Source organism: Canis lupus, chromosome 14 (assembly GCF_003254725.2).
Source record: "Canis lupus dingo isolate Sandy chromosome 14, ASM325472v2, whole genome shotgun sequence".
Taxonomy (NCBI): Eukaryota; Metazoa; Chordata; class Mammalia; order Carnivora; family Canidae; genus Canis; species Canis lupus.
In genome coordinates, this window is record NC_064256.1 from 42,379,540 (window position 1) to 42,392,595 (window position 13,056).

Genomic DNA, 13,056 nt, shown 5'->3' on the forward strand with positions numbered 1-13,056 from the left:
AAGCTATGGGAAAGAGAAGACTTCCACACAAGCTTAGACTAAAATCCCTCTGCACTATGGGTCAGCTAAGAATCTGCTGCCCCTTCCAACCAATATTCCCCTAATCACAGTTCCACATTTCTGTAGTAAGAAGGACTGATTTTCTCTTTTTACATATATTTTAAAAATGTTATTTATTTGAAAGAGAGAGAGATAGAGAGGGAGAGCACAAGTAGGGAGAAGGTACAGAGGAGAGGGGAGCTCAATACAGGGCTCAATCCCAGGACCCCGGGATCATGACCTAAGCCCCAGGCAGACACTTAACCAACTGAGCCACCCAAGTTGTCCCTGAGTTTCTAATTTTAAATATGTGTCTACACCAGATTCACTAAGTAATTCATTTCCACTGCCTAAATGCAATGTCAATAATCTAAGAAAAATAAAGTCACCTTTTAAAAAAAAACATTATTTATTTTAGAAAGAAGAGAGCATGTGAGAATGTGAGCAGGGGGAGGGACAGAGGGAGAGGGACAAGCAGACTCACTGAGCCTAAAGTGGGGCTCCATCCCACGATCATGGAGGAGGTCATGGCCTAAGCCAAGATCAAGAGCCATGCATTTAACTGACTGAGCCACCCAGGTGCCCCCAGAAAATTATCTTTTTAAAAGTACTTAAAAAAATTTTTTTTAGATTTATTTGACAGAGAGAGAGAGCACAAGCAGGGGGAGCAGCAGAGGGAGAGGGAGAGGCAGGCTCCTCGCTGAGTGGGGACCATGGGGCTCCATCCCAGGATCCCAAGACCGTGACCTGAGCCAAAGGCAGACAATTAACCATCTAAGCTAACCGGCCCTCCCCCACCCTCACTGCCCCCGGAGTGCTTTTCTATAGTTCTGATTCTTAGTCTTCTTTTACAACTTACTAAACCAGAGAAATTGGTGGGAGCATACGTGCATAATCAGTATATCAATTTGTCTGCAAGTCCGTGTAATGTGTCTGTGTATATGTCTGTTTTGCAGGGTGACTATGAATGAGAAGGACAATTTCATGAATGCTGAAAATCTGGGGATCGTGTTTGGGCCCACACTGATGAGGTCCCCTGAGGACAGCACCCTCACCACCCTCCATGATATGCGGTACCAAAAGCTGATCGTGCAGATTTTAATAGAAAATGAAGATGTTTTGTTTTAATCCTCCAGGGAAATGAGCCTCATGGCCCCAGCCCCATCTAAGTTGATAAGGCTAGAGGAGTAAAAACATTTCTTACACTTGATTCGTTTTCCAAACAAATGAGAGAATTTCCAGGACCACAGTGGATTTGTCAAGTCGGCTACTGTGTCTCATAGACACTCGCCTCCTCCACGTAAGAACAGCAGGGGTGAGAGTGACCAAAGGCCTCCTCTTGGGTCTCTGCTGTGCCTCCTACATATGCCTGTTTTGCTGGAAGAGTGATTAATAAATCTTTCTTTAACTTATTAAAAAAAAAAAAACAACCTAGATCTTTAAGCTTCCGTCTTATCAGTAATTAAAGGGAATTTAATTCATAGAGGTACTTGATACAGTTATACATTTTCCACTTACAGAAAGAAGACAATTCTATGTTAAATGTTAAATGAAACTTATATTGTAAAATGTATTTTTATTTTAGCTGCAAGAATGTTACTTTATTTCAGCAAATAGAACTCAATGCAGTGCATTGATTATGACCCTGTGTACCTTGTCCTGCTTCTTGCTGTGATCCCTGAAAAAGTTTACCATGAATGCAGTATTATCTTGACATACCTCTGTCCTTATCAGTGCTTTGCAATGAAAGTTCACCGGCCACCTGTGTCCCTGCTTTTGATAGGTTTTGCTGTTGAGCACTGGCATTTTGCAGTCGTACGGTATATGTTTATAGCAATTGTAGGATGGTCTGAAACATCCACAGATTTTCTTTCCTTAGACATTTTGTGAAATCCCAAAGTATGTTTTGCCATTGGTCAGAGTCTCTCCGTATCATGTGTGTATATCCCAGAACATGCAGAATGTGGTCATTTTACATAAAATGATGCGGGATGGTTAAATCTGGGCCATGTAAAAAGTTAACACTTTCCCTAGGTTCTTTTCGGTCCAGCACTCTGAATTCACCTATTAATGACAAGTTGTATTTTTGTCACATTTCTGTATTTAGGAAAAGTGAATCTGCAGAAAAATTACTGATTTTTTTCCATTTTTGCTTTATAAACAAGCCTATTTTTAAAAGTAAGAATGAGTAAGTTTGGTTTTTACAAATATTTGTTCCTCCTTGACAAAAGTAGCTCTGTATGGATCATAATTTAATATGATTTTATCATGATAGTTCCATCTTCTTGGTTATATTTATCTTAGCATGAGCTTTTCACAGCAAGATTTCTATATTTTGTAACATAGGTAAAATTTTAAAGCATCAAAAACTGTAAATCTAAATTTTTTTTTCTGAAATCCAACCACAATGTCTTTTCCTCTGATTGTCTAAGATGATCCATGTACTTACTCACTAGTCTTGTTTTTGAGTGAACAGAAGAGAATTACTGTGTGATAAATGATCTGGAATGAGGAGGGCAGTGCAATTGTTGTCCTGGACAGTCCCAAGGGCTACGCGGATGGACTTCGTTGGCACACCGGGGGGGGGTTAAAATGGTTCTGCTGGGTCCCTGCTATTATTGTTCCTCCCAACTGTACAGATTTGTTTGTTGTAGCTTATGTACTTCTTGATACTGTCAAAAAATTATCTGAAAATGGTTTTATTTTGTGAAGTGAATAATACTTTGTAATTTATGATAGTGTAAATGGAAGGAAAAGCATTAAATGTATTAAATTCTTCTGTCTATCATCCTGGAGTGTGCAAAGAAAATTGGTGTTGGGGAGTGGTGGGGTGGGGGAACAATATTTAAAATATTGCTCCCAGATGGGTTTTGGCAGGAGAGTTTCTAGCATCACCAAAACACGAGGAGGAAACAGAAACATCCCACTGAGTCCCCACCTTGCTGTCCAGCCCTCCTCCTGCATCCCTCTGGAGAGCCTGCTTGAGATTAGGATTCTAATGCTCCACCTTCATTGTAAGACCTGCTGCATTTATGTTTTTTTCATTAAGAGATAATAGCATTTAAAGGAAATCCCTCTAGGTCTTCTGCCAGAGAGCAGAACAAGAGTTTTGCAGCCAGAAAGACTGGAGTTCAAATCCCAGATCTCCCTGTTAGCAGCAGCAGATGACCTTGGGAATGAGTTTGTTCATCTGAAAAACTGGAAAATATTCTGGCTGTGACATCTTAGATGAAGTGATGACCTAGAGTAATAGTAATAGTATAGTTATTGCTTCTTATTATTATCATTATTAAGAATGATAACTTAGCAAAGGGAAAAGATATTACCTGGTGTAGAAGGCAGGAGCATGAGATGAAAGGGGCTTGTCCCAGGTTAAATCCAAGTTCAAGTAATAATAAGGGGTATTATAACAAGGTTCTATAATGTGTAATGAGGGTCACCTGACTCCTTTTCTCGAATGTGATTACAACACCTGATCCCATCTCCCTTGCTTTAGTCTGAAGCCTGCTCACCCACCCTTATCTCCCCCACCATCTGGTAGCCTGACATGGCTCCTCTTACCTGGCTTGAAATTCCTACCATTGGAATAACTCTAGTAGTTAAGACCTGAAAGGAGGCAGCATTGTTTCCAGAAACGTACTGCTATTTGTCTACAAGTGGGTTGTGGGAAGTGAGACAGGGGCAGAGTGGGTGGGAGAAGAGAGTTCTGAGGATGGGAGGAGACGCCTTTTCTTTCTCCTATTAACATAAATGGGCACCTGACCTCCACAGCTGGGAGGGGGCTGGTGCTGAATTGCAAGGATAGCAGGCTGGACGGGCAGAGGGAGGGAGGCAAGGAGAGCACAGGACAGTCACATTCCCAAACAGCTCACGTATTGCCTGGGCCGGACTGATTCCTACCAAAAACCCACCTCAGTTAGCTTACACATTCTCAAGATCTACCAATCCCCAAATTTATAGTTAATCTTTTGATTTTAAAAATATAATGTTCATTAATTTTCAACAAATGTTTATCAAGCATTTATTAATGGGCCAGACACTGTGAGTACTTGGAGATAAGGAGGAGGCTTGTCTCGCTGGAGGAATTATTTAATTTTTAAATAAATTTAGTCTTGCTAGAGAAAGAAAGCTGCTCACGCTGAGGATTTTGGACTCTAACATCAGGGAAATGAGTGCCACTAATTTTTTTTTTAAAGATTTATTTATTTATTTGAGAGAGAGAGCATATGCAGACAGGAGAGAATTTTAAGCAGACTCCCCAGTGAGTGCAGAGCCCAGTGAGGGGCTCAATCCCACCACCCTGAGATCATGATCTGAGCCCAAAATCGAGTTGGACACTTAACCAACTGAGCCACCCAGGCACCCCTAATTTTTTTTAAATAAACTTAATTTTGGAATAGTTTTATATTTACAGAAAAGGTACAAAGATACTACAGAGTTCCTGTGTCCTCCTCAGTTTCCCCTAGTGTTAACATCTTATGTAACCACAGTACAGTTCTTATCAAAACTAAGAAATCAATGCTGCCATACTGCTATTAATAAACTCAGAAGTTATTCAGATTTTCATGGGTTTTCTACCAATATCCTTTTCTGTCCTGGGGTATAATCCCAGGCACCACGTTGCACTAGCATTAATGGATTATAAGGGACAGATGACACAATCTAGTTTGCATTTTTAAAAGATCACTTACCTGACTGTGGATCCATCGGAGAACATGTGGCAGCCGCAGGCAGTGAGGGCGGTTGCAGTTAGGTGTCCTCCTTGTCATAAAGGACCACGGTTGAGGTAGCCTGCATCCGGGGTGGGTAGCAAGGCAGAGACAGTTAGAACTGGGTCCTACTCAAGAGCAGAGTTGAAAAGGTTTGGTTATAGCCTGGATTAAAGAATCAAGGATGATTCCCAGGTGGCTTGACTTGACAGTTGGATAGTATCTACCCAAAAGAAGAAAGAGGAGCCTGTGTCTCTGCCTCTCTCTCTCTGTCTCTCTCTCTCTCTCTCTCTGTCTCTCATGAATAAATAAATAAAATCTAAAAAAAAAAAAAGAATGAAGATAAGCCCTACAGTCAGAAAAAGAGATGAAGCTCTCTTTCTGTAGGCTTGTGCACCTCATATATGTAGTAAATCATCTATGGGAGCACAGTTTTCATTGCTGCCAAAAAAAATTATTGCCTTAACATACTTTCCTGAAGAATTATATACTTCAAAATCTTCATAAAGAGTTGACTGAGTATTACCGGAACAGATTTTTGGTCACTCCAATTAACCAAGCATGATACCTGGTTTTTTCTACGTCCTTATCTGTAAAATGCGTATAATCCTGGTTTTGTTCTAGTTCCCTAGTCTGAAATGGGCATAATAACAGAATATCTGCTCTTCTCTCTCTATCAGAGGGATTCTAAAGATCCACTGTGACCTTGAATGGGAACACGGAAGGCTCAGTATAAACTGTATAGCAATGTACAGATGTTAATTATCGCACATACACAGGACCACCCTTCCAAAACCAAACCTCTGTGGGGCAAGTCCACATTAGTCCACTAATTGGCAGGGTTGAAGGACATGGAGGGGTGAGATGGAGTGGCACATTCCCATGAGGGGCACCATGGGGCTGCAAGAATCAGAGGTGCAGGCCAGCTAGCCCAACAAGAAAAGATTTTAAGACCCCATAATCCATGCAGAGAAGACCTGTGGCAAAACAAAAATAGACCTCATCAAACCCAGAATTCAGGGCCAGGGACCAAGTCAGGAAAAAGCAGGTATGCACATGCCTCTGTGAGGAGGGGGCAGTGTTTGAGAGAAAGGGGTTTGGGGCTCCTTTCAAAAGGTCACTGCTAAAACCCATGAGGTCTCTATGGGCCAGCAAGTTCATGACTCTGGGATCTGCCAAACTGATTGCCCCCCCACGTCAGGAACAGTCCCAACCTGGCAAGATCAATATAGTACCAATAACCCATACGGACTGCTTCTTGAGCATGGATTCCTTATTTCTGATAATGAGATAATCACTAACCTATAAGAAGTACTAAATTCAACAGTCAGGAAAGTGACGGCTGCACATCACATAAAACTCAGATACAAAGGGCTTGACAGTAAGAACAGTAATTCTCTCCACAAGAATCCAACTGTAAGGCATTTCCAAGGCTGGTGCTGTCTTTCTACTCAAGCAGGAAAATGTCATTCTTTCCATGTGTGTCTTGTGTGTCCCGTTTTACAGCCAGAAAATCTTTTTCCCCCAACAAACATCCCTTTGCACCTGACTGGCCAGAAGTGCAGTACATGCTTATGGCTAAGCCAGTAACTAGGAAAGGAAAAGAGATCATTTCGGTTAGCGTAGACCAGCGTTTCACAAAGCAGAGTCCCGCGGCCAGCAACATCATGACCTGGGTCTTGTTAGAAATGTCACGCCTCAGGCCTGACTCATTGAACTTGGGGCTGGGGTCTGGCAATCTGTTTTTAACAGGTCCACTGAGTGATTCCAGTGGAGGATAAATTTGAGAAGACCTGGTTTAAAACAACCACGGTTTCACCTGAACTGGAGATAAAGGCACCCTCTCCAAGGTGTTTGACTACATGTAGCAAATCAAGATTTGTTAACAAAAAGGGGGCAATGGTTTTGTAGTATTGGGAAGGTTGTTTGAACTCTCATAGGTTGCAGAGGACCTTCCATACCCATAGACCAAGGTCTCCATGGGCCTCACCCCCATAACCATAGAACGGACTCTAATAAAATATTGTCTCAACTGGAAGCTTCTGGTCCGCTCTGCTCACCACTCTACCCCAGACCCTAACTGGCACTGTGCCTAGTGTACAGGAGGCATGCAAACCTTTTTTAAAAAGATTTTTATTTGCTTATTCATGAGAGAGAGAGAGAGAGAGAGGCAGAGACACAGGCAGAGGGAGAAGCAGGCTCCATGCAGGGAGCCTGACATGGGACTCGATCCCGGACTCCAGGATCACGCCCTGAGCCAAAGGCAGACACTCAACCACTGAGCCACCCAGGTATCCCATCACCTAATCTTTACCATATTCTTTCTTCTTCTATCCAGTAGGAACAATTGTGAAAATAATTCAGTTAGGAGACTCTGAAAATCTAAGTCTTTAGTTTAATTGTGGGTTATACAGCAAATGGTAGCTCTCTTTGGCTGGGATCCAGGGCAATGTAGACTAGAGGAGGTCGGGGCTGCGTCCCTGTGACCCCCTGTGGTTACTCCGAGCTCTACCACTTTCTGAGTGTAACTTAGGGAAAGTTCTTTTTTACTTATTAAGCTTGTTTCTTTGTCATCATAATGAACTACTATTGGCACCTACTCCACGAAGTTTGTGAGACTTAAGGTCATCTACATATAATACTCACTATAATATCTAGGGCATGGAACAAACGTTTGTACGTACAAACGTTTGTCTAAAAACTCAACCACTTGGGGAAACTCTTAGGAGAATGCTGAGACCATTAGTATCCTTTCTTGTACACTCTCAAGCACTATCCCTTATTGCTCCCTAGCAAATTAGAGTCAAGGAATTTTAGCCAGTTACTGCCCGTGAGTTTGTAAAGTCAAGCCACACCTGGCCGGTGGTGGGATGTGGTGGAAAGACAGCATGGTAGCCCTGTAAGAGCACTGGATTTAGAGCCACAAGGCCTGGCTCGGTCACAGATTAAGGCTTTTAACATTTCTGAGCTTCAGGTTTCTCCCCTTTGAAATGTGAAAACTAATGCCTGCCTGCCTGCCTGCTTGGCCCACCAACCTCACAGGGTTATCGGCGAGGCCAGATGGCGTGGGAGCAGGTGCAGAGGTGCCGTCACACACCTTCACACCACCCTCCGGTGCTGCTGCCCCCACCCCCAAGCGCTCTCCCTGGAACCCCAACGACCACCCTAAATCTTCAGGTTTCCACTTACTGGGCTTCTCAGTGGCTGGCACAGTGGACCACTCCCTTCTTCTCAAACCCCTTCCTTTCTTGGCTGCTGTGATACCATCCTCACCCCCATCCTCTGCTTGGATCCTCTGCCCATTCTCCCTCTTAACTGTCCAAATCCCTTGGCATGCCCGCCAGCGCTGCTTCTTGCCCTATTTTATCCACAGTCCATCACAACCACTCTGGCTCTGAATGCCATCTGTCAACAAATAAACTAATCCCGAAGATTCAATAACTACCTAGTGGCCTGTAACAGATCCCTTCTGCTAAAGCCGGCTAGCATGTGATCTACTGCCCATAGCCAAGGCTCCTGATGAACACTCCCAGAACTCCATCACTCAGCTCTTTAAAATCTTCACTTCCACCATATTGGCCCTGCATCAAAAGAATTTAGAAATTCAGAATAAAAAATCAGTACAATATAGTGATCCAACACGTCTCTATATTACTCAGGGCTCATCATGGTAAGTGTGCTCTTATACCCCATCACCTATTTCACCCATGCCCCTACCCACATCCTCTCTGGTAATAGTTTGTTTTTTATAGTTAAGACTCTTGGTTTTTCATTTGTCTTTTTTCTTTGCTTGTTTTGTTTCTTAAATTCCACATATGAGTGAAATCATATGGTACTTTTTGTCTTTCTCTGACTTATTTCACTTAACATTATGCCCTCTAGATTCATCTATGTTGCAAATGGCAAGATTTCGTTCTTTTTTTTATGGCTGAGCAATATTCCATTGTGTATGAATAACACATCTTCTTTATCCACTCATTTGTCAGTGGCACTTCGGCTGCTTCCATAATTTGCCTATTGTAAATAATGCTGCAATAAACATAGGGATGCGCATATCTTTTTGACCTACTGTTTTTGTATTCTTTAGGTAGATCATAATGGAATTACTGGATCATATGGTAATTCTATTTTTAATTTTTCAAGGACCCTCCATACTGTTTTCCACAGAAACTACCTATATAATTTTAGGAAAACTTTTATCTAGTCATATGTATTAATATGGTGCTTTAAAGAACTGTACATTAGCTCACTCTTTTCTATTTTAGAATTTTACATCAAGCCTTACATGCGAAATTGAAATTGCTCTATAACTGTCATTGCTTGACCAGTCCTTATTCAATTTCCTGTCTCATAAGTAAAGTGACATAACATTATTTTTTTTCTCTGAAAGCATTTGAATAGGATTCATAAGGTAGCTAGTTTTAGTTTCAGCTGCAAGTATCAGAGAACCCAAAGTACAATGGATTACATGAGATGGAAATGTATTTCTCTGTCATTTAAAATTCCAGGTGGAAGCTATGGGTCTAAAATGGTAGCTGCATACTCACTGAGGTCCCGGGTTCCTTCTATCTGGCTCTTTTAGCAGAAATCTCCCATTGGCTCCCTCACACAGCACTGCCTCCTCCTACAGGATTCATTAAAGTGCACAGTGCTAGTTTCCCAAGGACCCCCTGCCTTCCCAACATCTGTCTCTGTTTGGATCACCAAGCCTGGATTGGGTCCCTTGCACGTCTAAGCCTTCCTGGAGTCCCATTTAGCCTGCAGAAATGCATGTGCCTCTTTCACATCGTTGGTAGAGAGCAGATCATTCCCCTCACCATAGCCCTCTCCTTTTACCTTTAGCATCAATCAGGTCATTTAAAGTCCCCAAACTCTAGGAGACACACATTAAGCTCTCAGAGGGGTTCTGTGAAACTTCCCCAAGTTTAGTCTTTCCTTCATCAAAGAACATTCCCATAGCACTCAAAAGTTCTCCCTCTAAATAAAATCCTATTAAACCTTTTGCTCATCTGGGAAATACAAATCCAAACACAATGAGATACCACCTCACACCAGTTAAAATAGCTAAAATTAACAAGTCAGAAAACCACAAATGTTGGCGAGGATGCAGATAAAGGGGAACCCTCTTACACTGTTGGCAGGAATGCAAGCTGGTGCAGTTACTCTGGAGAACAGTGTGGAGGTTTCTCAAAAAGTTAAAAACAGAGCTACCCTATGACCCAGCAATTGCACTGCTGGGGATTTACCCCAAAGATACAAATGCAGTGATCTGAAGAGGCACCTGCACTCCAATGTTTATAGCAGCAATGTCCACGATAGCCAAACCATGGAAAGAGCCCAGATGCCCATTGACAGGTGAATGGATAAAGAAGATGTAGGATACATACACAATGGAATATTACTCAGCCATCAAAAAAATGAAATCTTGCCATTTGCAACCATACAGATGGAACTAGAGGGTATTATGCTAAGCAAAATAAGTCAATCAGAGAAAGACAATTATCATATGATCTCACTCATATACAGAATTTAAGAAACAAAATAGAGGAGCATAGGGGAAGGGAGGGAAAAATAAAACAAGATGAAATCAGAGAGGGAGACAAATCATAAGAGACTCTTAATCATAGGAAACAAACTGAGGGTTGCTGGAGGGGAGGGGGTTGGGGGCTGGGGTGACTGGGTGATGGGCATTAAGAAGGGCATGTGATGTAATGAGCACTGGGTATTATATAAAACTGATGAGTCACTGACCTCTACCTCTGACACTAATAATATACTATATGTTAATTGAATTTCAATTTAAAAAGCTTCTTGCTCACTCCTCTGTATCCCCCTATATATACCCACCAAGATGGGTGCTAAACTAAGGGTCACAAAAATTTTTCTTATTCTTAGCATTCTCTGCACCTTTAGGCTATCATCTATTGTTCTCAGTCTTTGGGGCCTTGGTTGAAACTTGGTGACAACAAGAAAAGTCTCATTCAAAATCCTGTAACATATATATTTTTAAACAAAGATATATTACTCTGACAAACAGAAAAAAAGGCAGATTTTGAAAATAAATATTTAGCAGTTTAAAATAGATTATCTAGTTGTAAGAAATAAACAAAAGTGCAGATTCGCCTGACAGATTATTATCTATTGTCAAAGGCTATGAGATCACTCATTTTTTCCAGAATTCACCATTTCAGGAAAACTGAAAAATAATATAATGCCTATCAACAATGGATTTGTTAAGTCACCCATGGCATTGCTACCTAATGGATACTACTTGATCATTAAAAAGAATATGTTCCTAAGTTTATTAACTTGGAAATGGTTCACAGTAGCTGACTTGGAAATAGTTCTCAGTATTGAGTAATGAAAGAAAATACAGACTATGACTCTATAACTATTTCTAAAAACCCTCCCAGTGCTTCTAGCTCATGCAACGTGAAAGGAGTACACTGACACTGTCATCCCTGACTCCATTCTTCTCACCTACCACCAACAGAATAGCAGGGAAGCCTATTGGCTTCACATACCCATAACCACCTCCTAAGTCAGCTTTTTCTACCCTTGCCTCCGGCTTGCAGGAGCCTATTCTGGTCCAACAATCAGAGGGATCCTGTGAAAATGTGAGTTCTGGTCCCCACATTGCCTAGAATCCTCTGGTGGTTTCCCACATCACTTATAATAAAAGCCAGTCTTCACAGTGGCACACGAGGCTCACAGAAATGACTTATCTGGATTCCTATCAGTGCTCTGATCACCCCTCCTGCTACTAATGCATACACTCACTGCATTTCAGACCCAGACATGCTAGGCACACTCCTGCCTTGGAGAGTCTTGGCAGTGGCTCTTCTTTCTGCCTCATTTGTCCACCTGGCTCCCTGCCTTTCCACCTTCAGGTCTGTAGATCAAAGAGCATGGGCACACACGAATATGCAGCACTTAGAATGGGCTGGAACTCATGGCAAGAAGGATTAGCAGGAACAGAGTCCCCTTCTCCAAGTACTCAGTAGAGAGACATCTTGAGTAGAGGCCCAGATGAACACAACACTGTGTGTTGAGCTGCAGGGCACCCTTTTATAGGGAAAAGGTAAGAATGGCCTTGCGTGAGAGGAAAGAAAATTTTAGATTCAGGCTGCAGCTTGCCTAGCACGTGGACTTCCTGGAGGCTCCTGGTCCTGTGAGAAATTGAGTCCTAGCACAGTCTTTCCCACTGTGGGAAAGAGAAAGAGCCCTAGAGCCATCACCAGACAGTCCTGCTTTTCACTCCACTAGGTGCTGAGTGTTTTAAACTTTTTATTTTTGAAGTAATTGAAAGTTAAGAAACAAGTAAAGAGTCTGAAGTACCATCCACTCTGCTTCCCAAGTGGTGACATCTTCTATAACTATAGTACATTACCAAAACCAAGAAATAGACCAGTTGACAAGACTACAGACCCTATTCAGCTTCCACAACTGTCTAAGCCCACATTTGTATTCACATACACATGTGTGTGAGTGTAGCTGGATGCAGTGTTATCCAATGTACAGATTTGGATAACCACCACCAAAATCAAGATACAATCTAACTTCTTCCTGCTGTCTCTTTGTACCCATGCCCACCCCCAGCCCAATCCCCAACCCTGTCCCCTACAAATACCTGTTCTCCAGATCTATAATTTTGTCATTCTGAGAACATTAAATCAGTGGAATCAAACAGTATGTAACATTTTTGGCATTGGCTCCTTTCACTCTGCATAATTTTCTGGAGATGCATCAAAGTGGTTGTGTATATCAAGAGTTTGTCCCATTTTTATTGCTGAGATGTATTCCATGGTATGGAGTTACCACAGTTTTACCCTTCACCCAAAGGAAGGACATCTAGATTGTTTCTAGTTTGGGGCTATTACAAATGAAGCCATATGAACATTCACGTACATACAGGTTTATGTGTGTGTGAATGCATGTTTTCACTTCTCTGAGATAAATGCCCAGGAGTGCTACTGCTGGGTCACATTGGCATCTTTATTTTTTAAGGCAACACCCAACTGTTTTCCCGGGCAGCCACACCATTTGACATTCTATCACCCCCCAAAGTTTTCTTGTGATCTTTTAAAATCTCTCTCTCTCATTTCTCTCCCTATCCAACTCTGTCCCATATATTAGGTGGCATTTCCTAGAATTTTATACAAGTGAAATCATAGAGCATGTACACTATTCTGGTCTGGCTTCTTTCACTCAACATCATTATTCTGAGATTCGTCCAAGTTGTAGCATGTATTAAGAGTTCATTTCGATCTCTTGCTAACAGCGTTCTGAAGTATGGACAGACCATAGG

The 13,056-nt window shown here is 41.9% G+C and overlaps 1 protein-coding gene and 1 long non-coding RNA gene across 9 annotated transcripts in view; one reads left to right on the top strand and one right to left on the bottom strand.

Moving 5' to 3' along the window:
* CHN2 (chimerin 2) overlaps positions 1-2,827 on the top strand; it is a 295,899-nt gene extending 293,072 nt beyond the window's left edge. For all 3 annotated transcript variants that reach the window (XM_025464493.3, XM_025464494.3, XM_025464495.3), the window contains one exon: positions 996-2,827. In XM_025464493.3, the coding sequence (XP_025320278.1) occupies positions 996-1,167 (172 nt within the window). In that variant the 3' untranslated portion in view covers positions 1,168-2,827. The remainder of the gene's footprint in view (positions 1-995) is intronic.
* Positions 1-13,056, bottom strand: part of LOC112670651 (uncharacterized) — a 55,065-nt gene that overhangs the window by 19,785 nt on the left and 22,224 nt on the right. For all 6 annotated transcript variants that reach the window (XR_007402077.1, XR_007402078.1, XR_004804535.2 and 3 more), the window contains exon 3: positions 4,731-4,830. This is a non-coding gene — a long non-coding RNA (uncharacterized LOC112670651). The remainder of the gene's footprint in view (positions 1-4,730; positions 4,831-13,056) is intronic.